The sequence below is a fragment of the Varanus komodoensis genome, unplaced genomic scaffold, assembly GCF_004798865.1.
Source record: "Varanus komodoensis strain SLA01 unplaced genomic scaffold, ASM479886v1 scaffold1, whole genome shotgun sequence".
NCBI classification, from domain to species: Eukaryota; Metazoa; Chordata; class Lepidosauria; order Squamata; family Varanidae; genus Varanus; species Varanus komodoensis.
The window spans coordinates 131,738,718-131,763,749 of NW_025335268.1; the positions used below are offsets into that span (position 1 = coordinate 131,738,718).

The 25,032-nt window shown below is 38.6% G+C and overlaps 1 protein-coding gene across 3 annotated transcripts; it reads left to right on the forward strand.

Annotated features, from left to right (window-relative positions):
* The first annotated feature begins 287 nt into the window (after window positions 1–287).
* LOC123031659 (complement component receptor 1-like protein) lies at window positions 288–16,728 on the forward strand. Of its 3 annotated transcripts, none has more exons than XR_006416352.1 (4): window positions 288–4,384; window positions 6,028–6,219; window positions 7,965–15,389; window positions 15,949–16,728. XR_006416352.1 is itself a non-coding variant. In XM_044446885.1 (3 exons), exons 1-3 carry the CDS (start codon window positions 4,207–4,209, stop codon window positions 8,216–8,218), a joined length of 624 nt encoding a protein of 207 aa, XP_044302820.1. In that variant the 5' UTR covers window positions 288–4,206; the 3' UTR covers window positions 8,219–16,728. The 3 variants fall into 3 exon arrangements, 1 of the variants encoding a protein (XP_044302820.1); XR_006416354.1 differs by having other exon boundaries at window positions 7,965–14,622; window positions 15,249–16,728; XM_044446885.1 differs by having other exon boundaries at window positions 7,965–16,728.
* Window positions 16,729–25,032: the final 8,304 nt, after the last annotated feature.

The following is a 25,032-nucleotide window of genomic DNA, read 5'->3' on the forward strand; positions in this document are numbered from 1 at the left end:
GGGCACTCAGAGCCCTCTCTGTTGGCACGCGAGCAAAGTCACCCCAGCATCACCCCAGCAGCTGAGCATCAGATAACAATGCACATAGGGGCCATATGCATGCTCGGAAAGGAGTCGCGGCGCCAGGCAATGATGTCATGAGCCACGACTCATTAGCTGCGACTTGTCCGAGCTTTTGCATGGCCGGTCAGTGTGTTGCCAAGATATATATAAATTTGCTTGGACTGGCTGTGAGTTGTTTTTTTTTAAACTAAAACCTCTGTTTTCACGTTTTATTGCAGTGTTGGCACTTTGCGATAAAAAGTGGTTTTTGGGTTGCAGTTTGGGCACTCGGTCTCTAAAAGGTTCACCATCACTGTTCTAGGGGGTGTATTTTTTTCTTGCTTGAGAGGGGACATCATCTGGACTTAGACCTTGTCGATTTGTAATTGGGCAGTAACATAACGTTTCATGTATTTTTCTTGATTCACATTTTCTTTCTGGAAAAGTCAAAAACTATCCTTTTTCTAGAGTGGAAATACATGCAAATAACTTTTTCATTTTTTCTGTGTTCTTCATAAGTTCTTTAAGTATTCTTTTATTCCTTTGTAATCTAACTATCCAATTATTTATTTTTGATTTTCATGCAATTTCTGTTTGAAAATAAAGTATAAAATGTGGACTATGCAAGTAATAAATAATGCGTTAGTGGTAGGGATGTGTGAAAAATCTGTTTGTGGTTAGGAATCCATCACATTCCCTGTGCTCAGATCCCTGGATTCTGGTCCACTTTGCAGCAGCCCTGAACCTGAGTACCTAGGGAATATGCCTAACACTTGTGAGGTGCTCACCAGGAATTGAGCCCCACATGCTGTGCAAGCAGTGCTCCTCTCCCACGCCAAACTGTTGCTGTTTGGGTGGCTGCAACTGTACCAAAGAAGGCTGGTGGCATGGGGCTTGCCTGGAAAGGAGCCCCATGCAGCTGCCAGCAGCATCCCTCTTCTTTGTCAAATGATGTTGCTGCTTGTGCAACCGTGAGTACACAAGTGTTAATGGACTTCCTCTCAACTTGGCTTGTTTTGGAAGAGTGGGCTGAGCACAAGAGGAAGTCCAGCAATGTTTGGAGGGATGGATGCCAATAACGTTCACCCCACGCCTAGTTAGTGGTTTACAGGTTTTACAATTTTGTTGTTTTAAATGTTATTACAGAGACCCTTTGAAATAAAGATATAACTAAATTATAGTGATATAGTATAGGATTATTGGGTTAAATTCCAGGTTTATGAAGAATCATTCAGACATCGTGTCTTCAAACTGGTCAGTGTTTATTGATATACCAAGAATTGAATAACAAGTTAATGTATGAAACAGCCAAGAATTTTGTTTCAATTTCTGCACATTTGCAGTTTTCTGAAGCCTGTGAAGATTTGATTAAATGAGAATCTAGGAGTCTTTTTGACATGGATCTGGTTAGACAAAGTTTATGTTAATATTCCTAAGATTTAGTGACTCACTATTTGTATCAAAATATATGTAGAGATGGGCAAAGATATGGATTTTGCCCTGGGTCCCCGATCTCCTGCTTATTTCATGAGAACCTGCCTTTACTATTGCTAACCCCTTTGTCTTATTCCTAGTTTACATTTCTACTGGAATGGTACTAATCCAGTTATATTTTTAATGACTATATTTTTAGGGGGGCTTCTTTGATGACTGGAAATCAATTTTAGGTGGCTAAGATACAGTTTGGAGTAGGAACGATTTTTCTTATCTTGGGGTATGGTCACTATCTTAAAATTGGGATGCATGATTAATTGGATAACTGCTATTACTACTGCTGCTGCTGCGACATTGTATAATCCAGGTTTGTTGCTCTTTCAAGGAACTAACATGGCTAACATGGTTCTTTTCCTCTCCATTTTATTCTCAAAACAACAACACTGCGAGATAGGTTGGCCTGAGAGTCATGGACTGACCCAAATTCACCCAGTCAGCTTCATGATCAAGTGAGGACTGGAAACCAGACCTCCTGGGTCCCAGTCCTGCAGTCTTAACCAGTACACATCACACTGGTTTGACATTTTGGTATCTTAATAAGGACGAAGCAATTTTTATTTTCTAAGCACTTTTAATTAACAGTTGTAATAATGTTTTAAAAATTGTTTCAACAAGGTGGCTCCAGATTTATTTTAAATCTACCTCTAAAATAATTATTATACATTTTGCCAACATAATAAGAATTCTTTTTCAAGTGGAAAGTTTTAAATTTCTTTCTGGGGAATGGGTGACCTGTCTGGCGGCATCTTGCAGTGCTTCGCTACCTTATCTTGCTTAGATGTTTATAAACCTATGAGAGATTTCTCACCTCTCTGATGGAGATTTTATGACAGGGGAGTTTAGCTCTAATTACAGCAAAATGGCCAGATAAGGTAAACTGAAACATGTTGCAAAGTCGATCCCTCCCCCTACAATATTTGTCCAAGTTCTTTCTTTTTCTTTTCCTCTCTTTTTAATTTTATTTTTTGAGCCAAGAGAACATCACTTCAGTTTTCTGCAATTAAAGGCATTTCTTTTTGTGTATTTAGAAAGTTTCCAATCGGAAGTGGAAAGTTTCTTGATGATCAGCAGATCTGAAGTCTAGTTAGACCTTGATACAACTGATGTTTGTATGTGATTAGAAGGATGGCCATTGTTCTATTGCCATTTTCCTTCTCTGACAAGAAACAGAGTGAAGCTAGAGAAGTATGTTTCACGCAATGGGACTTTTGATGCTTCTGGATTAATTTGTACATGACTTATTTTGAAAGTTGATCTGCACTTCCTGAACAGCTTTATTCTGAAGCAAAGATAATAAAGAAGTATGAACCCTCCCACTAGACTTTCTTCATTTAGATATCTAGTAACTGTCTTCCATAATAATAGCCTTAATTAGCTCTTCTAAATGTAATCGGTTCAGCTCAGTGTCATTCATGCCACATGCACAAGCCAGTTAGGTGTGCAGTATCATAGTAAAATACGATAGTAGAATAAATGTTAAATAAAATGAAAACAATTGTTTTCTCAGGGACACCAACTTGCTGTTAAACTGTGGGAAAATGATTAATTTTTCACATCCACTTATGGTAGAAGGAAACTCTAGTTAGTTGAAAAGACATTAAGTTACAGGGTTCTTATCTCAGGATGTGCTCCATGTAGTCCCACACTTGGGAAGTTACTGCAGGGTCCTCAGAAAGCTGTGTAAAATTGGGAAAACAGTTTGCGTTTGCATCCCACTCCCCATGCCCAAAAAACATTGCATGTATGGGATGGGGCATATATTTCTCCTCTTTCTGGTAATACATGGAATCTCAGTAGGAAGGGGTTATTATTATTTTTCAACATATTTTTCCTTCTGCTATCTATTTTCCAATAATTCTTTATATATTAAGACTCTTCAATCCTATTTGCATGGATTTTGCCTTGCCTGTGCAGGAGCAAGTCTTGTTTATTTAATACTGTAAGATTATTCTTCTATACTCCAACCATCTTTAAATGTTCTACATACCTGGGGAGAGGCAAAGCTAGTATCCCCCAATTCAGTATCTTGTTGACCATACAGGGAGCAGCAGTAACAGAAAGCATCATCTCTGTGATTAGTTTGGTGAGATCTAGGGGTGTATTATCCTATCCAGTGCAGTGTGTAATGATTATCATCTCAGTATCCTTTTTTGAAATATGTTGCTGTTGGTTTCCAAAGACTGTATTTCTGTATGGTTCTTAAGATACTTTCATCATCATCTTGTGCAACTGCATGACTGTCCAAGAGACATGTTTTGTACTCATGTTTATTTGATTTTCTCTGTAATTTGCTTGATTCACAGTGCAGTAAGATTTGTTGCTGCAACAAAAGAACATATATCATCTTGCTTGATGAAGAATTATGTAGAACTTGATACCTTGTACAATATTTTTAACCTTTGAGTTGACCTACCAAATACATTACTGTAATAAAATGCTAGCTTTTTTCCTGGAACTTTTTGTCCAATCTGACTGCTATGTTTTTGTAATTTTTATAAAGCATGTGAGATGGGAGTACCATGTGCAACAAGAGCCAGAGTACTACATTTCACCATTTTAATAAGTGTTCAGAAAAATATACTGATTTATGACAAAGTATACATGTAGGCAAGCTGCAATGTACTTTCTTTAACAGTGTTTGTTTTCTAATATTTCTATCCTATAGGGGAAATGTGTGAAGATCCAATAGTTGAACATGGAATAAAATTAAGTGGATTTGGACATACATATACATATGGCAACAATATTACATTTGAATGCAAAATTGGATACTTCATGATTGGAAGTTATTTGATTTGGTGTCAGAAGGATAGTACCTGGTATCCTGAGGTACCATCCTGCAAAAAAAGTAAGTTTTTAAATACATTCATTTAGCCTTTTCCCTTACTCAAACATAATAAGCCACTGAAAAATGTCCCCATTGTGACATGATCTTTTTAATAAAAAGTGAATAATGTGTTGCATGCTGAAATGTATATGCTGACCTTCTTTTCCTCCCATCTGATATCACTTAACTTGGATCTTGACCAAGTTCAGGAAGTCAGTTGTACTCTATACACAATATTTGAGCATATATATTTGATTGAAAAATATAAAAGCACACTTAGAAACAGAACCTAGGGGACTATAGTGTATTTCAGATTCCCACTGCTAAGTTAAGAAACACAGAACTTGTCTCAGAATCAGGAGTCTGTGTCCCAATCCCCCGTTTGGACCCAATGTGAAAAGAATCTGTGAGGGATGGTTTAATTTGAAGTACTGCAATAAGGGGGTTGGACCCTCTGGCCCCTTCCAATTCTACTATTCTATGTTTCTATGTCAGCTGCCTTTCTGAGGTAAGGAGAAGGAATAAAGGGGGTGGTCTGGGGGAAGAAGTGACGGGGGCCACTGGGATACAAGCTATACTGACAGTACGTCCTTCACTTTCCAACACTAAACAACTTCAGATAGAGAATAAAAAATAGCGGTCTCACTAAAATGCAAATTGGGAGATGCAGGGAAGTGTAGATTGCCTTTACTGCAGTTCTATCTCTACACTTTAAGATTGTAAGCCTCTTCGTTTGGGAGTTTATAGGCACTGAGAGCTTCCTGTTGGAGAATTTTGTTGCTAGTCGTGAACTTGTGTCCAACCCATCGTGACCCCATGGACAACATTCCTCCAGGCCTTCCTGTCCTCCACCATCCCCCGAGTCCACTCAAGCTCACACCAACTGCTTCAGTGACTCCATCCAGCCACCTCATTCCCTGCCATCCCCTTCTTCTTTTGCCGTCAGTTGTTCCCAGCATCAGACTCTTCTCCAGGGAGTCCTTCCTTCTCATTAGGTGGCCAAAGTATTTGAGTTTCCTCTTCAATATATGGCCTTCTAAAGAGCAGTCAGGGTTGATCTCCTCTAGGACTGACTGGTTTGATCGCCTTGCAGTCCAAGGTACTCGCAGGAGTCTTCCCCAGCACCACAATTCAAAGGCCTCAGTTCTTCAGTGCTCAACCTTCCTTATGGTCCAGCTCTCACAGCCATACATTGCAACTGGGAAAACCATAGCCTTGACTATATGCACTTTTGTTGGCAGGGTGATGACTCTGCTTTTTAGTATGTTGTTTAGATTTGCCATAGCTTTCCTCCCCAGGAGCAAGCGTCTTTTAATCTCTTGGCTGCAGTCCCTATCTGCAGTGATCTTGGAGCCCAGGAAAATAAAATCTGTCACTATGTTGGAGAATACTGTGCTAATTAACTCCTGATACTTACAGTTATTTTAGTTGCTGAATTTAATTGTTGGAGAATACTGTGCTAATTAAATTCAGCAACTAAAAGAACTGTAAGTATCAGGAGTTCAACCCTGACATGAGATGATTGTCAGATGAATATTAAAAACAAAAATTGTAGCAGCTAATTGAATTTTTTATACATGGGGTGGAGAGCTGATTCCTCAATTGTCCATAGTCCATCACACACAGTTTTTTTTAGAAGATTTATGAAGATTTTTCCATTGCAGTTGATCCAAAATTATGTGGTGCCCCATTAATTCCAAGGGGGACTGTGCATCCATTGAAACCTCAATATAAAATTGGAATTATTGTTGCTGTAACCTGCAATCCACATTATTCTTTTCCTGATGAAACCATGGAGATGACTACAGTATGCCAAGGCTACAACGTGTGGGATCCTCCTGTGCAACCTTGTGTCTGTAGGTATAAACACAACTCTGAGGTATTCACATCAATGTTCTAATACAGTATTCAAGGTAGATCGTACTTCACCATTGTCAAAGTGTTAATTTCTCTTCCATTAAGTGAATAATGGATTATTCAATAGCATGCTCTTCTGCACAAATGTAATGATTTTAAGTTGTGACTTCGATAGTATAATTAATAGGCTGGGTCCAGAATCTGCCTCTGTTGATGGAAGGACTTAGCTCATGGAGGATACCACTATCCAAATGGAGGTTCCCTCCCAGCAACCTCCACTTACACCACAACTCACCAAGGCGGAACCTCTATGTGGTATCCTTAGGGAGCAGGAGGGATTAGCATGGGTGAGGAGAGGGCAAGGAATTCTGCTTTTGCCAGCTCAGTTGCATGTGCTTAAATCTGGATCTAATTTAATGTATGATATATTTTTATCCAGTGACATTTTATTGAAACACTAATATATTTCATTTTACCTGTATAAACTCTGTGTATTGTAATGAGTAGCCTTTTCTGTATTTCTTTGCAGGAAAGTTAATACCTTGTTATAGTGCTGCTAATTTAATACTTCCCCATGTTTATATTGGCAGTTAATGCAAGATGAGGTGCAGTAAAACATTGCAATATGAATTGAAATGACACATTGCTTTGTTTTCTGTGCAAAGGCTAGTCTAGGAAAAATGTGGAACCATCTGTAATAATTCTGCATATTTAGACAAAAGTAAGTCCAACAGTTTCCTGCATTGCTTATCCAGCCATTCTAGCTGCAAAATGCTAGGAGTTATAGGACTTTTTTCTAAGCAATTGCTTAGCATTGCTCCCTAAGTTGTTTCAAGTGGTGGTTTGTCTGGCTTACCATCAAGGAATTGTATCTTGAGGAGTTCAGGCAGAACATTATACCTTTCCCTATGAATATACTTGGGATATACTAGGATAGTGTTCAGCAAATATTATTTGAAAAGCATAGCTTGGTTTGCTTCTTTTGTTCATATTTGTACTGTAACACTATGCTAATAGAATAAGTAAGGGAAAAATTAAATCAGAACAAACAAAAAAGCAACTGAATTGGTATCTTTCCTCACAGCTTGAGAGTGAAGAGAGGACCAGTGCTGAAAATCAGAATGTCAAAGTAGAACCTGGTGCTTCTTCCAGCTATTTTATACTTTCTTAAGGTGTATGCAATCAATAGAGTATACAGTCATGTGGCTGTGACTTGAAAAACCAGGTGGAAAAAGATGTGGCCCAGGCAGTTGCATTTACACAGTCAACCTGATTATGAGTTTCTCTGAATGTCTTGTATCAGGTGTTAAAGCTGGGGTGCATTTGGGTCAAAACTTGAAAGTTAATGTTTTTCAAAGTACACTGCTCCTGGACACTAGCATCACAATCTTCAGAACTTTGCAATGAGAGAAATCCCTGCAGTGAGGGAAAGCTGCAAGATGGAGGTGGCTATAAATGGGTGTTTTCTAAAACTGCTGCTCTAGGAAACCTAAATGTAATTAAGATTGATTAGATCTGGGGGAAAGTGCTTAGAATCAAGCCTGCCAATAGTCTTTCTTCTCAAGAAGTAAGAAGGCAAATGTCAGTCTTATTATATGTAATTTTTAAACACACTCTTTTGCTTTAAGGGCTAGGGTCACAGCACAGGATTTTATTACTGTTTTGATGACAAATGCTATCCATGTTGCAAAATTAAACTGTTTCTTTTAGGCTTTAGTTCATAATCATTTATTTGTGTTTTCAGTTAGAACTTCACAAGATACTTTTCAACTGTCCGTCCATAATGGAATGATTATCCATGGGAAGAAAAATAATTATGAGCCTGGAGATAATGTTACTATTAAATGTTATGCTGGCTATACATTGGTAGGGTCATCTGAGATTCGATACATCGGTGGGAATCAATGGTCACCTAAAATTCCATCTTGTTCTTTAAGTACGTGTGAGGTTTGTAAATATATACTGTGCTTAACAGACAGCCTGTATAAGAAATGTTAGTCTTTTGTTTCCTTTTTTATTTTTCATTAGATAGGAAATCTATTTCCTTTTACTAGCTTGATTTGTAAGTATATTGGCAGTTCATTTGATAGTAGGGCACTGAGTAGGACTGGAAGGCCTTGTAGAATTATTTTTGATTCTTTGCACAAAAAGATTTTTTGCAAGTTAGGAATAGTGCATTTTGCTATAAATGGCAAGAAGTCTCATTCCTAAAGGATAAGTGAAAAACAAATCCCATTTCTAGCAGCAGTTGGTTGTTACCACCGTGGTGAATGTGGAAGAAGGTGCAGTTTTTCAATTATCCAAGTTAAAAACATTGTAGGGACCAAGATAGAAGAGGTATCTAACATTGATTAGAATATTTACTTTTTATAATGGAGAGTAGTTCTGTTGCTGTACCTCCTTCTTCACATGCATATGTGAACATGTGTACATACATGGTCCTAGAGATCATTAATGAAAGGTCTGAATGTGCACAAAATATCTATGTAGCAGTCTTTTAGAAACTGAGAATAACTATTGGCGAAATCAAGCAAGATACTCATTAAGAGTGCAACATTATAAAGTGTTTTTATAGATTTTTTCCTAAATCACAGATGCACACATTGCAGAAGCAAATATGGTTTGGTTAAGAAACTTGTCAGCAGTCGGAGCAGGAGGGGAACCTTAGACCCAGGGCCCAAATTCAGCCGAGATGGCCATGCTTCCATTCTCTATGATCATCTCCTTTCTGGTAACCACTGATTAATCCACCCAGTGGGCAGAACTTGATATATTTAGGAGGAAAGGAAAAGAAATCGAAGAGAATGAGTTATAATTATCTGACTTAAGAAGGAAAAGAGCCCAAAGAATTTTACTTGCCATTTACTTGTCCAATTTTATATGTTGTTGTTAAGTGTCATCAAGTCATTTCTCACTTGAATGAGTGCTTTCTGAAATGTTCTCTTTGACAGTCCTGCTCAGTTCTTGTAAACTCAAGGCTGTGGGATTGATCCATTTCATATTTCGCCTTTCTCTTTTCCTGCCTTCAGCTTTCCCTAGCAATATTGTTTTCTCCTGTGAGTCTTGAGTTCTGTGACAAAGTTATGACAACGCAGGTATTCACAAAGCTCTTTTCCACCTCCATGTTTCCAATGCATCATTTTCTTCCTGTCACCTTCCTTCAGTGGCCAGATTTCACATCAGTGAATAGTGATTTGGAATATAATAGCATGGATGATGTTGTCCTTGGTCTCCAGTGAAATGTGCTCATATTAGATGTTCTTTTCTAATTCTTTCATTGTTGTCCTTCCAAATCTCAGTCTTGTTCTATTTTCTGAACTGCAGACTCTGTTGTTGAATTTATGATTGAGCCAAGGTACACAAGATCTTACACAACTTCAATTTCTTCATTGTTGACATTAAAGTGTATTTCTTCTGTTGTCATGATTTTCATTTTCATTTTCTTAATGTTCAGCTATAGTTCTGGATTTGTACTTTTTTTAAAACTTTGGTGCCTGTTTGGGTGTCAGGCATTTTGGTGGAGGATAGTCCCATAGCAATTGTGATTGATAGGCTCAGAGGTGTATCAGCAGGTTTGTTATTAATGTTTTTATGTTTTACATATTTTCATTTATCTCTGGGTAACTTTAGGGAGCAAGCAAACTTTAGGGTTGCCTGCATTACTGTGGTGATGGGTGGGGGAGGTATGGCCTTGTGGGATCAGCAAGTAAGCTGAGAAGAGGTTGATACCTTACAGCTATCCCCTCTTCTGGTTCTTCTCCCCACCAGGTAATTCCTGGCAGCCTTACCAGTTTGACCTCAGGCCTGTTGCTGCTGTTGCTGAATGCCAGGTTGGCCCAGGATAAGATGCTTCTCAACCATGGCTTGATTGTGGATGAGGAGGCGGACCTGACCTGCATTATTGAGACCTGGGTGGGTGAACTGGGAAGGATTACTCTCTCTGTGCCCCCCTGGGTACTTGATACAGCACCAGCATCAAGTTGAGTGCCAGGGAGCAGGGGGTTGCTGTGGTCTATGGGAATACAACCTCCTCTAGTCTTCCTGTTTACTTGAGTACAGGTCTTGAGTGCTTGTATCTTGTGCTGGTGTACTGCTCACCCCACTAACTATCAGATTCCCTGCTGAGCTGATGGAGATGGGCTCAGACCTGGTGTTGAGGACCTCCAGGATGGTGTTCTGGGAGATTTTAATCTCCATGCCAAAGCAGCCCTATCCAGGCAGCTTGGTACTTCATGGTTGCCATGACAATCATGGGGCTGTCTCAATATGTTATTGGCCTGACACATGTAAAAGGATACACCTTTGATTTGGTTTTCTCGACTGGGCAGGAGGATGGTGATCTGGAAGTGGGGGGATTAACATTAACTGCTTTGTCATGGTTAGACCACTTCCCTTTGAGGTTTAGACATTCGGCTCCTTTTTTCCTCTGCAAGGGTGGGGCACCTTTTAAAATGTTCCACCCCCAGAAACTACTGGTTTCCAGAGGACTCTGGGGGAGTTTCTGGCTGGTATGCCTGGTGCTCTTATTGAAGTTCAGGTCACTCTGTGGAATGCAGTCTTTGAATGTTAATACACTTTGAATCAAATTGAAACTTCAACTGGCAGCCAATGTAGTTGGAAGGGGACTGGTATACTATGTTTGGACAGTAATTGCAGTGGGATGGTATAACTTAGTGTCTTGCAATAGCAGGGGGTTGGACCTGATGGCCTTCTAGCCCCTTACAACTCAACTATTCTATGATTTTATGCACTTGTAAGCCTTACCATTTTCAAAGGCGGCCATGTGAACAGTGCACCATAGCATGACTTACTGTACCTAGGCTCTGTCTGTCCAGGTAGGGTCATAATATGTCAGCTTAAGCTGATAAAAGGTGCTCCATTACACTGAGTCCACATGTGACTTTAATGACAGTTCTGGATCCTGGATCCACCCCCAAACTATGAACTTTGTCCTTTAGGGGGAGTGTAACCCATCCAGAACAGGTAGAATATCACCTAGCTGGACAGATACCCCCCAACTAACAGCAGCAGCTTCTTGTCTGGATTGAACATCAGTTTGCAGGCCCTCATCTAATCCATTACTATGCTCAAACACTGATTAAGAATGGCCACTGCCTCACCTAGGTCTGATCTGCATATTGATAACACCTCAGCCCATACCTCTGGATAACTCTTCCCAGCGGTTTCATGTAGATGTTAAATAAACATTTAATTCTCTTTTGTTTCCTACTTTTGCATTCCAGTTATTTACAATTATTGTTTTGATGTGCCATCAGTTTTCTCCTGAGTACTTGTATAAAAGTTTTCAGTTTCTTCTGCATTTCTTGTTTGAGCATAGAGTTGAATGATGGTTATGTTGATAGGTTTTCCAAGAGTTCTGGTTGGTATTATTTAGTCAGACTTGCATTATAGTTGCTTACTGCTAGTTGTACATCTTGCTTCAGTATTGGAGCCACTCCATCATTTCCAGATTAAAACATGTTGTGTTTGTCTGACTGAAAATGTCCCATTCCAGTCCACTTTAGTTCACTCACACCAACTGCAATGTTTAAGCATTTAAGTTCCATTTCTTGCTTTACAGTTTCAAGTTTGCTTTGATTCAAACTTCTCACATTTTTTCAGTTGTATGTGTTGTGCAGCATCATACTTTCCTTTCTCCTCAGTGCCTGTCAATCACTAGATTGCCTTTTTCCTTTTAGTTGTGTTTTTAGCAATTGCGCTATTTGTACTTATTGTTTGCTGTTCCACAGTAGCTCACTGAATGCCTTCCAACCTGGGACTCTTTTATTCTGGCACTATCTTGTTTCATTTGGAATTGTTTCATAATAGGTTTTTATGGTAAGAAATGTTCAAAAGTGGTTTACCATTTTCTTCTTCTGTGAAGTACTACCTAGAATTAGCTTGAGAGTCACTGCTGTTGTCTATGGAAGATCCTCAGCCAGTATAGCCTTCATCTACTGCTGCTGTCCTTCAGAGGTTTCTCTGCCCTTATCAGCATTAACGATATCCATTCTCTTCTGCTGATGTGACTGTTCCTTTTGAAGAGGGTAGAGGCATCTTAGTCTGGTGTCTCTACTTTGACTATTCTACCTCAGGTGCTTGAAGACCAGCCATGTGAGACCGTCTAGCCTCATGGCAGCGTTGCTGTCAGCTTCTCTGCTAGTCTCAAACCCCTTCCAAGTAAGGTATGCATCCAAGGGGGAAGCTTTTAGATATAAATTAAAAATTGTGGCAGTAGTTTTTCAGACAGATGCCATCCTACAGTCCTGATACACACTGCATATCTGCTATTAAGTAGTTGCTTGTGTTATTGTCTGCCTGTCTGCTTATGTTAAGGGACATAATAGTAAGTGATATGTTTAGCATCATATTAACTTTGACCCCAAAATGTTTACCAGTTGCATATATAATTAACCTTTACTTGCAGTAATTTAGCTAATAATTATACTAATTTATTGATTAATTTAGTTAAGATGTTGTGACTGCTCATTTTGAATGATCAGCCTTTAATTATTACAAAATGTTAGGTTTGTAACAACTTATACAACTTCTTTCCTTCCTTTTCTAGGTTTTCTCTTCGTGCTGCTTATAGCTGGTATGTATTTTCTTGAACTAATGGGAAGGCAGGACAAGAATCTTATGTAATTGCATATATTCATACAATAGGAAAATATATTTAAATTTTAAAAGTGACCTTATCCAGTCAATATTAAGCACTGTCATGTCTCACATTTCAGTTGGAGAGATTTAAGCACATTCTTAACTTTTCCTGTGAAACAAGTAGGAATTGGAACATGCTCAGCATTGGCTGAATATGTGTTTGATGGAGGAATTCAAAACAGCCCAGTTAGACAGGCAGAAAAGCCCTTCTAGTAAAAAAAAAAATGTTAGGGGTAAGTCCAGGCAGGCAAAGAACTGCTCCACGGCTTATTGTGCTATGTGTAGGATGACGGAGGACTGTAAATGCCAAGTCTGGGGCCTTATGATCACTGAGGGCACAACTCACAGGAATATGCCCACACTCTTTGCTCTGTGTCAGATAGTATTCATCCCTCTCTGTGTGTAATCCATCCTTTATGCTTAACAAGACAAAAGTTGAAATGAGTGGTAGAACAGCATGGGAGAACTACAAGTTGATAAAATTCAATGCATGATCCAGGGCAATGGTGCTAAAAGCAGGAATGCACACACACAAGTGGAATCTCTTGAATATTAAAAACATTTTCAAAATTATACAGGAATTGCTTGTCTCCTAGATGGTTCACTGGCATCACATTTGGTCAGCTGTATTGGAGTCCTAATTGAGTATGACCAAAGTGAACCAAATGGTTCCAGGCATTGCCTTTCTCTTACTTGACCTTTCCCATGTCCACATTGCCAGCACGGTGGGACACCTTTTATTACTGTCTTCCTCCATCTTCTATACTTGCCTTACTACCAAAGGATTCAGGATAGTAGATGCTAAAACGACTGTGTTGTTTTCTTTGGCATGGTGTCATTTTGAAGAGATGGCATCTGCCCATAGCAACTGTGTGCTGTGAATCTCCAGATGTTGCTGAACTGTAACTCCCATCATCTCTTTCCATTGGCTATGTTATCTGGGTCAGCTGCAAGGAACCAGTGCATGCACACCAGGCACAGTTACTTTTTTTCTCTGGTGTGGGAAAGTGTAAGTGGTGCTGATACAGTGGTATAGTTTCAGCAGGACCTAGTGTGATATGGTGGTCAGAGTGTTGTACTGGACTTGAGAGACCTGAATTCTAGTCCACACTCAGCTATGAAGCTTACTGGGTGTCTTTGGGCCAGTCATGGACTCTACTCTCAGCCTCAACTAACTTGCAGGGATAAAAGGGAGAGGAGGAAAACCTTGTAAGTTGCCTTGAGCGAGTTATTGAGACTGGTAATCAAACCGTATCTGACATTTGCTTGGTCCTTGTGTCCAAAACCTACAGGTAAATACCATTACGTCTAAATTACAAAGCCAATATGTGATGTCGTTATACTTATGGGAACTTAGTTTCAAGCAATGATATTTAAGATAAGCTTTATAAATCATTTTTTCCCAAATAAAATGAAGCAAATATATATTTTTTGCCTTAGGATATAGACAAAGTTAGCATGATTCACACAATAGCATTGTCTGTGAAGCAACTCTGGAGATGATAACATATCAGCTATTCTATCTCCATACTACAGAAAGAAAAAGGGAAGTTATGAAATCATTATGTGCTTTACTACCTATTTTTTGCTATTGCCTTGCCCCCAACACCCCCCGCCCACTGCATTAGTTCTTAAAATGACTTGTGTTTTCCTCTGTGTCCTTATATTCTTAAAGCATGTTCAATCGTTGTGTTATGGCTGCCAGCTCGTTCAATTTATCTGAAATATTGTTCATAATAAAGGTAAGGCCCCTTTTACCAATTTCCCCTTTCCTTTTTGAATTTCTAAGAACTATTTCATACATACATAAATAGAAAAGAATCTGCTCTGTATCAACTGAAGTACAGTGTAGTTTTCCCCCCAAATAAATACATTGACTAGGATGCTGTTATCAGTGAGTCAATGATAACAGCATAAAAGACCATTTATGTGGCACTTCAGATTGTGTATGTTGCCATCCACATAGATATAATTAATGTTGAAAAAAGAAAAGTAGTTCTATGAAATAAGGTGCTGTGGATTGGTATTTGGCCTACGCTCAGTAACATTTTAGTTCCCACATTTTGGCAGCTGGCCTGTGGTTCTAAAAGTCCATATTCAAAGACAGACGGTTATGAGTACTTTAAACAGCTTTCCTGTGAGGTGCTAAGCTTTGACAAGAAAAATAGCTGTCCACTCCAATCTGCTTTGTGGAAACTCCTCTTTGTTCACTATTAAGGCCCTGTTTAGTCCCAGCCATAGGGATAGGTCAGTAATCACTGCCATTAATAGACAGCTAACTTTCAAGATAAAATTTTAATTTCCAGGGTTGTGAGCCAAGATAAACTTCTTTGCTTTTTAAGGTAATGCTACTATGTTAATTTTATAGGTAATAAATATTCTTCTGCCAGGGAGTTTCACTTCATCCCCAGCAATTCCAAATGGAAGGAAACAATACAGTGTCAAGATGCTGCTAGCATCTCCTTCACTTTTGAAAGAAGCAAATACAAGGAAAAGAGGCTGAGGCCAGGTGAGCCAATTCCATCCATGGCTGACTGGCTTCCAAAGTAAACCTCTTCCTTAGGGTGTATATTTGTACATGCACAAAAGCAAAATCAGTGTGGATAGCCTGACCTGATTCTGCTAGCAAAAATTTGAACACATATACAAATACAGTTGCTCAATTTCAAACACTGCCTCCGGATCTGAATTCTGTTGTGAAATGTAAATTACATAACAGAAACTTGTTCTGTATACAGAGTTAACAAGATATAATACTTTTTCTAACAGCCTGTGATAGATGCAACATGATTTTTTTAAAAGATAGAACTACTCTTATATTTTATGGTGGGGGAAGACAATAAATCATATATTTCATGCAATACCTTCCTGAACAGGAAAAGGTTTTTTAAAAATTAAAAAGTCCTGTAGAAATTATTTGAAATAAAAAAACATATATTTTAGTAGCATAATAATCATTTTGAAAATAAAAAGTAATTGTAGTGTTGGAATAGTTTACAGTTTATTTTCTGTTTTCTTGAATCCTTTTTATTGATTCATTGCTAACACCGTTTTCTTCCATCATCCAGCAAAAAATGCATGCAAATAATATGATACATATACAGTGTTCCTCAGACCTGCATCCTGCATCCATTCCACATACTGGGGTTACATTTACACTGTAACAGGTAAGTGTTACTTTGAGAGTTCTTCCAGACTCTGTCATGTTAATTAAAATAAGAAGGTATTATCTACTTAAAGTGAATGTAATCCCTCCACATGTAATAATGCAGATATCATTATGGGCCTGCTATGTGCAGAAGCATGTAATTAAACACAGCAGGTGACTTTAAAAAATGCTTTATATAAACTATGATTGCCATTATCTTTCTTACATTTATGTTCTGCAGTTCCTTTGAAGAGTAAATAAAATAACTTTGCAAAAACCTTGTAAGGTATGGTACCTAAGGGGCAGTATCTTGTCCAAGGCTACCAAATAAATTTCGTAAATGAAGAATATCGCTAGATACTGCAAAATCTATCTAGTTAACACTGAGGACTAGGGGGAGAAATTCATATATTTCAATACAAGCCCAGTTACTTCACAGGTTCTTATCCAGTACATGAACTGAAACAGTTATTCAGTGACTGCACTTTGAATTTGTGATGCAGTTGCTCACTTAAAATAATTGTGACTTTCCTCAAGCTAGAATACGTTTTGAAGTGTTACATGGGTCTCAAGCATTTTACTGTTGGTTTCATTTACATTTGTGTTCTTATACATATATATCTGACTGACATAGGTCAACAAACTTTAATTAAAAGTCATAGTTTGTGGCAGCAGGGATGAGGGAACCCAGTTAGAAAAAGGCAAAGTAAGTCAGAATTTAAAGGCATGAAATGCATATGATTTAATACAGGTATACTTTGGTTCCAGGCAACCCCAATAGAGTGAATTTTGCAAAAGTGAGTCACACATTTTTTGTTTCCCAGTGCATATAAAAGTTTTGTTCATACTGTATTGTAGTCTATTAAGTATGTAACAACATTATGTCTAAAAATGTCCATCCCTTAATTAAAAACAATTCATTGCTAAAAATGTTAAACATCATCTGAGCCTTCAGCAAGTCAATCTCTTTGCTAGTGGAGGGTCTTGCCTCAACGCTGATGACTGCTGACTGGAGACGGTTGCTGAAGGTGGAGTGGTGGTAGCAATTTCTTAAAATGAAATAATGAAGTTTGCTGTATCAATTGGATCTTCCTTTCTGAAAAGATTGCTCTGTAGGATGTGATGCTGTTTGATAGCATTTTACCCACAGCAGAACTTCTTTCAAAATTGGAGCCAATTCTCTCAAACCCTGCTGCTGCTTTATCAACTGGATTAATATTCTAAATACTTTGTGATCAGTTCAACAATGTTCACAGCATCTTCACCAAGAGTAAATTCCATCTCAAGAATCTTTGTTCATACACAGGAAGCAACTCCTCATCTCTTAAAGTTTTATCATGAGATTGCAGCAATTCAGTCACATCTTCAGGCTCCACTTCTCTTGCTATTTCCACCACATCTGCATTTAGAGGAATCTCTATCTATGGCTGCTATGACCTTACGAAAAATATTTCTTAAATAAAACTTGAAAGGTGAAATTACTCTTTGATCTGTGGGCTGCAGAATGGATGTTGGGTTAGCAGACATGAAAACAACATTAATCTCATTGTACATCTCCATTAGAGCTCCTGGGTGACCAGGTACACTGTCAGTGAGCAGTAATATTTTGAAAGGAATCTTTTTTCTGAGCAGTAGCTTTCAACAGTGGACTTAAAAAAACCAGTACTTCATGTCGCAAACCTTGATGTGCTGTCATTCAGGCACAAGCAGAGTATATTTAGCATAGTTCTTAAGGGTGCTTGGTTTTTTGGAATAGTATATGAACATTAGTTAAAATTTAAAGTCACCAGCTGCATTAGCCCCTAACAAGAGAGTCAGTCATGTGAAGCCAGGTATTAACTTCTCCTCTTTAGCTATGAAAGTCCCAGATGGCATCTTCTTTCAATATAAGGCTATTTTGTCTGCATTGGAAATCTGTTGTTTAGTGTAGCCACCTTCATCAGTTATCCTAGTTAAATCTCCTAGATAACTTGCTGCAGCTTCTACATTAGCGCATGCAGCGTAACCTTGCACTTTATGTTAGTGAGACAGCTTCCTAAACCTCATAAACTAACCTCTGCTAGTTTAAAACTTTTCTTTGGCAGCTTCCTCACCTCTCTCAGCCTTCATAGAACTGAAGAGAGTCAGGGCTTTCCTCTGAATTAGGCTTTGGCTTTAAGGGAATGTTGTGGCTGGTTTGATCTTCTGTCCAGACCACCAAACCTTTCTCCATGTCAACAATAAGGCTGTTTTGCTTCCTTACCATCTGTGTGTTCACTGGAGTAGCACTATATAGACTTCCTCAACACAGGGTTACCACAAACCTTCAATTTGTAAAAAAAAGGCAACATCTGCAAAGCACAATAAAGCAAAGTGCATTAAAATAAGGTATGTTTGTATAGAAATTGAAAAATTAGTTACATAGGCAGACTGGACTGATCAATCCTTGCTTAAATCTGAAGAGAGGCAGAACTGGGAAGAACCTAATTCCAAATAAGGATAGCCAAGGATAAAATAAGCCATATAAACAAATGGAGATCCTCACTGAAATTAGAGTATATTGGAGTATAAATAATGCTGTCTGACAGCAGAGTGGCTTTCTTCGAAAAAAGGAACAGTAGAAAAAGTGTTAATAGTGCAGGTTCTATCTATATCAGATATGCAGCAGGTCACCCTTAGACGTGGAGGTTTTTTGGTGGGAGAGCCAGAGAAAATGTTCTGTGAGTAGGGGAGCTAGAAAAAGTTGTCATAGGCAGCTAATTACCTGATTAGACTAGATGTTCAGGTTTATGTTATTTGAGTTGTATGCTGTCCAACTGGCAAATACCCAGGTTGTTTACAATCATAAACAACTACAACAATATAATTCATGAATAAATATACAAAACAATAATACAGTGATACAGATACTGAAATAATATGTAACATTAAATATTAAAACTGAGGAGCTAGCAGTATAATTAAAAGGACAACATATTAAGGTTAAATGCATGGTTAAATCTGGTGTCTAAATGCAAGTATTGAGGATGCCAGGTGGGTCTCCCTGCAAAGGGCATTCCGAGGCAAGGAGCTGCTACAAAGAAGGCAGTTTCCCTGGTAGCCATCACCGAGTTCCCCAGTACTTCCTGCATTTTGCTTTTCTTCACCAGGGCTTTAGAAGGTGAATTTGATGATTTAATTCTGTTAGTAAGAAGGCAGAGATTACTCTTGTCTGCATGTTTCTCGAAGTTCTATACATCTTATACAGAAAGTGGGACATCCTTGGATTATATATATGAAAATAGGGCAGTCAATCTGGTTTATTGCTCTGTATGCCTAAAAGTTTGCATTGTATACAGTACTGGACAAATTGGAGATTCTTTTCTTATTGAGGTATTAGAGATGTAACTTAAAATAGCAGCATGCCTGAGCCACTTCATAACTGGCATCTGATCTGTAGCCTTTAATATCACATTTTTATATGTGTGTTTATTTTCTTCTGGAGGAAAGATTGTTTTCCAATGACTAAATTTTTGCTTTTCTTTCACAGCATTGGACAAAAAAAGTAACATTCTCAACAGTATATTACAGGTATCAAAACAGAGTGGCCATCTACTGATTTAATTAATCTTACAGCTATATTGATTGCAGTCAGTGTAGTGAACTATGTCTTTTTCATGGACTCTTGATGTTCCAAGAAGATTGCTGAGAAGATAAAGACATGATGTATGCTAGACTATCAAAGATGTTTGAGAGTCATATGAACTTTTGTGCCTCTTCTGAAGAATGACCAATTTAATAATGAATGTTGGAGCTTCAGCACTCTGCAAGGCTCTATATGGACAAACCATTTCATTTTCAAACCACTTCTGAGGACAAAACTATGTGTTAAAAGAACACACTCTGCCTCTGAATATGTAAATCCTGATCTGATTTCCTGTCACCCCAGTGGCTTCTTCATTGTTTATTTCCTGAACCATGCCTGAACCAGGATATTGGATAACTTGTACTAGATAATATAGAATGGGCAAGGGAACTTGAGACACTGTTGCCATTTTTCATGAGCTTTTCAATTCCACCATGACACTGTTTCACTGTAATCTATAATTCTATATGCCCAACTATTTCAGTGATTCAACTGTAGTAAATGACAGCATGTCAGGATTACCTATGATCATATTGGTGATATATGCTTAACTCTTTTATCAAAATTGTTTCAAATTTTAGAAAGTTACAAAAGTCACTTTGGGATAAAACTGTATATTTGAGAATGATTTTTTCAGTGGTTTAACTGACTGCTTGTTTGAAGCCACAGGGTAGAGCTTACATACATACTTTTTTTTTTACTTAAGACTGTGTACTTAATCAAAGATTTTAAGATTGAAATGGTATTGTATGTTACTTGTTAGAAAATATCATGCATATATATCAATGTGAGATGTTCAATCACTATTTAAATGGTGCTTAGATACTATGTCACCATGACCCTTTTTATGCAGTTAATAGTTCTTCCTCACTAAGGTACAAATATATCTCTCAATCCAAAATTTACTGTGATTAAATTTATTTACTTATGGATACCATAGGGAAAAAACCCTAACAATGTGTTAGGGGTATCAGACTAAATGTCCATGTAGTTTAGTATTGTATTTGTCAACAACACTCAGCCTTTACAAGCTCATAAGCAGATCATGAAAATTATGGCCTCCTGTTGTTTTCCACAATTATCTTTGTACTTAAAAGTCATACTCCTTTCAATATGAAGATTCCATTTAGCTTTCTTGGTAAAAGCTGTTGATAGGGCTATCTTCTATGAAGTTACCTTAACACTTTCTAAAGCCACCTACGATAATCACATTCAGAATATCCCTATTGTCACAAACTGTTTAGCTCCAGTCAAGTGTGGGCAGCTGGGGCCTTCAGGATATTTTTGCCTACAGTTCCCATCAGCCTTAGGCAGAAGGGCCAATGGTTTAAGATAATGAGACCTGTAGGCTGACACATACGGAGGCCTACTCATTGCCACTCTGTTAGCCAAGGTTAGGCAAAATGCTGCTTTATTTTTTACTTCAGCATTACCTGCAGAAGATAGTAAAGGCTGAATTTTGTTAAACTTTGGAATGTTCCAAACTGGAGTGAGGCTTTCAAGATTTGTTAAGCTAAGAATGATTTCACTCTCTGGGATGTTTTAAAGCTAGCTCTGATTTTAATTGGGTTTGTATTATGGGTTTGTTTGAATGTTTTGTACATCACCTTGGGAACCCTGTTAATGTAGAAATGTGATTTATAAATATTTTATTATGAATAATAAAGAATGCCTAAAGAACCTCACAGATTGGAATTGGCATATGAAAAGCATCATCAGAAGACTGATGATATTGTTAAAATACAATGTTAAGACTAAACTGTTAATATACACGAGGAAGGGAACTCTACTATAGGCTTGGATGTTGTATCACAAATGAACTCCTTTTGTAGCCTAAATATTTTCCCAAGTCTTAAGTATTCTTGGGTGTTCTAAACAGCAGGTTCTGTGAAAATGTGTGGAATCCAGAAGAGTGATCATTGATGCATAGTTCTGCAGTTCAGACCAGTTTCATTAACATACATGTTGCTTTGTTTTGCCCATCCTTTTTTGGGGGGAGGGGGGGCTGCTGCTGTTAATTTGTCCTAAATCAGCAACATTGGGGGACCTTTGATAGAACATAACTTTCCTCCACTTTTGACATTCAAATGCCAAGTCATGGCAAGATTCTTACACAACAGCAGCGAGGTTCTTTGTAGTCTCTGTTTATCACACATGCAGGCTTTGTATGGAGCTTGTTACTGGGAAAATTCAATAGCTAAGAGCATTTTGATAGGAATCCCTCCCTGACCCCAGCATCCAAAGGCAGAAGCACCTGCCATTTCTCTCAGTTCTTTGATCACCTTCAGTTGGGAGGTTCTCTCTTGTTCCTCTCTCAGAGTGTTTCTCTAATTCTCTTCAGTATTCTGAATGTCTTTCTCTTGTCCTCCCATGTTTTGTGGGTGGGTGGGGGGACCCTGTGCAAACTTTCTTACCTAACCATTTACCTCCCTTAAAAAACAACAAAAGAAATCCTTTGCACCTTTTTTTACTATCTTCATCTCCTCAAGCTGTTTCTTCTCCTTTCTCTTTATACTTGCCTTTTCCTGATGGCACTGAAGGGACCTTTCCCTAAATGTGTCTGTTGCAAAGCTAGGCTGCCCTCAACTGACACGCAGTCTATGTTGCTTGGGCAAAGGGCAAGTTGTGGACCAACGCCTGCACTACCAGACATTTTTTAATCAGGCACATAAGCAATGGGCCCAATGTCTCCACAAAGACCTCTGAAAGAAGGCTCTTCTTGCAGTCAACACCTCAGACATCTTGCCCATCTATGGCAACTGCTCTTCATTCCATGAGGCCTATGCTATCTGTCATAGCCATGGCTCCCTCCCATTGCTTTCTCTCTGGCACTTTCACCGTCCCCAACTCCAGGCAAGACAGCGAAGCTTTGAAAAGCCAAGAAGTTACTAAATGGGCCAAAGAAGCACAGTCCAAAGACCCCAAAGTTTAAGCAGCACTGCCTCATTGGTGTCTCTGCATCAATACTGAGACTCATCTTGGTGTTGGTGTTGGAAGAAGTAGTCAGGGAAATGCTGCTGTCTCAATCCCTCCCATTGGCCACAGTCTTGGGAGCACCTCTTGTACCATCCCTAGCTCAAGCACTAGCAGAGCCATTTGGTACCAAGGACTACAGGGAATGCTCCCACTCTGATCTCAGACTAGGACAGGAGGCTTGTTTTACTGATACTGCAATCATACCCTGGCTTCGCCAACCTGTGGGGTTTCTATCACCGGAGTCCAATGTATGACACCAGTACAGACCCTGCCCCCCACTACCATCCCAACATTTTCAGCATTATTTTTTAAAATCCCCATAAAGAAAAAAAATACAGGCTTCAGAAAGAGAGGATTACCCAACTCCAGTAATCTTTTGTTGCCATCTTGTGGTCAACTACAAGCTGTGTTGAATGAACAGATCTTTTACAAGGAAGCTTCTTTGGTGAGCATACTTGTAGAAATGGCAGTATTCATAAACTATGGAGATTATGTTCAGATGAAGAAAACATTTTTAATCCCCAACTCTTATCAAATTACATAACCTGAGAACCGAAGTAAAGAGCATTTTTCCTCTCATAGGGGAACTCAACCCTTCAAGGGCTTTTTTTTTCTTTTTGAGAATTAAACCTGTCCATTACTAAATCCTGAGTGCTACTAGAAGTCAGTCTACAGAAAAACTTCAGGTTCAGATAGAAATATTTCTGGAAAGTATTACCAGCCCAACTTTTACTATGAATAGGTATGTCATATAGAAAAAACAAATGATAAACCTGAGAAGACACAAGACATATCCACATTCCACGGGAGGTAGTTGAAGCCCCATCAGTAAGGTTGTTCAAGGATAGGCTGGACATGCACAGGGTAGGCATGTCATAAGTGGTGTTGGCTGTAGCCACGAGTCAGACTAGGTGGCCCCTTCTGATTCACTCTATTTCTATAGTATATCATTCAGGTGCCAGGACACAAGAGAGAGATTCCTTCTGCTAAGTGAGTAGACAGGTTAATTTTCATCCATTTAGCTTTAAATCCAAGCCAGAGAGCTAGAGAAGCAATCATAGCCATAACATACTGAAGATTAGTACTATACGTGTTTTAAATTCATATTCTCAACCAATAAATTGCAGATATTAGCAACATGTCTAAAGTCCCTAACCCTGTTGCTTCATATAGGAACATACTGCATGAAATGGAGACTTCTTTCTGCATTGAATGCAATGGCCACAGTTCATATTTTTCATTTATAAAAATACTAGCACTTGAGGCAAAGCATGGGGAGAGTGCTTTGCAAAGGGAATAGTTCCTTTGACAACTGGTGTCATGTTTATCACCCACTTAGAGTAGTAGTGGCCTCAAAAATGCTGGTTGATGTTAACACTGCTAAATTGAAGTGAAAGCTAGTTATTCAACTGAGAAGATAGCGATAGCTCAGGCTCTAGAGTTGATGGGTTTACTTCTCGAGTGGTAAAGTTCTATGAAGTAGCCCAGTGTCCGTACACAAAGCTTTCGGCTTTCATGCAGGGTGGGGGCAGTCTCAGTGTTCCATGAACTCACATGCAATTTGTATTTGCAAAATAATTGCTTTACTGTATGTAACAAGTAGTAGTTGCTGGCTAGGTGTGAACTTTATTTTATCCAAGGATCTTTTGCTGTTTACAAGAGGCACAATGAGTTTGCAAATCTGGAGGCATCTACAGTGGGGATAACAGGATTGTGTTCAGGGTGGTTTCTGCAACTAATAGCCAGACCACTAAAAGAAATTGTTCTGAGAAGACTGTGGGGTGGGGACATATGATATTTCTCTATAAGTACCTCAAAGGATGTCACAGAGGAAGGTCGTGATCTCTTTTTGCTGATACCAGAGAGTAGGACATGGAATAATCAACTCAAGGTGCAATGATCCTGATATTCAGAATAGTTATCAGGAAAAGTTTCCTCATTTTCAGAACAATACAACAGTGGAATCAGTTGCCTACAGAGACTGTGAGCTCCCCGACTAGAGATATTCAAAAAGAAACTGGACGTTCATCTGAGGGATGATGTAAATTGGTGACCTGCAACAGCAGGGGGTTGGACTTGGTGACCTTCTTGGCTCCTTCCAACTCTTCTATGATGCATGTAGGTATTATTTATTTATTTATTTATTTAAAACATTTGTATGCCGCCCCATTCGCCGAAGCCTCGGGGCGGCTCACAACATAAATTAAAATATAATACATTAAAAATATAAAACAAATTAATATAAAATAAGTCGCCCTGGCCAGATAAAATAAGCAAATAATATTAACAATTAAAATGACATTTAAATAAAAAGGTCGTTGCCTGGCACCGAAAAACAAATAATGATGGTGCCAGGCGGACCTCTCTGGGGAGCACATTCCATAGATTGGGTGCCACCGCAGAGAAAGCCCTCCTCCGAGTACT

What these genes read in the sequence shown, in the direction of transcription:
- LOC123031659 (XM_044446885.1), top strand. Translation starts at nt 4,207, where the DNA reads ATGTGTGAAGATCCAATAGTTGAACATGGAATAAAATTAAGTGGATTT. An exon ending in GGTACCATCCTGCAAAAAAA is followed by an intron (nt 4,385 to 6,027) that starts GTAAGTTTTTAA and finishes TTTCCATTGCAG; the next exon opens with TTGATCCAAAATTATGTGGT. An exon ending in TCCTGTGCAACCTTGTGTCT is followed by an intron (nt 6,220 to 7,964) that starts GTAGGTATAAAC and finishes TTGTGTTTTCAG; the next exon opens with TTAGAACTTCACAAGATACT.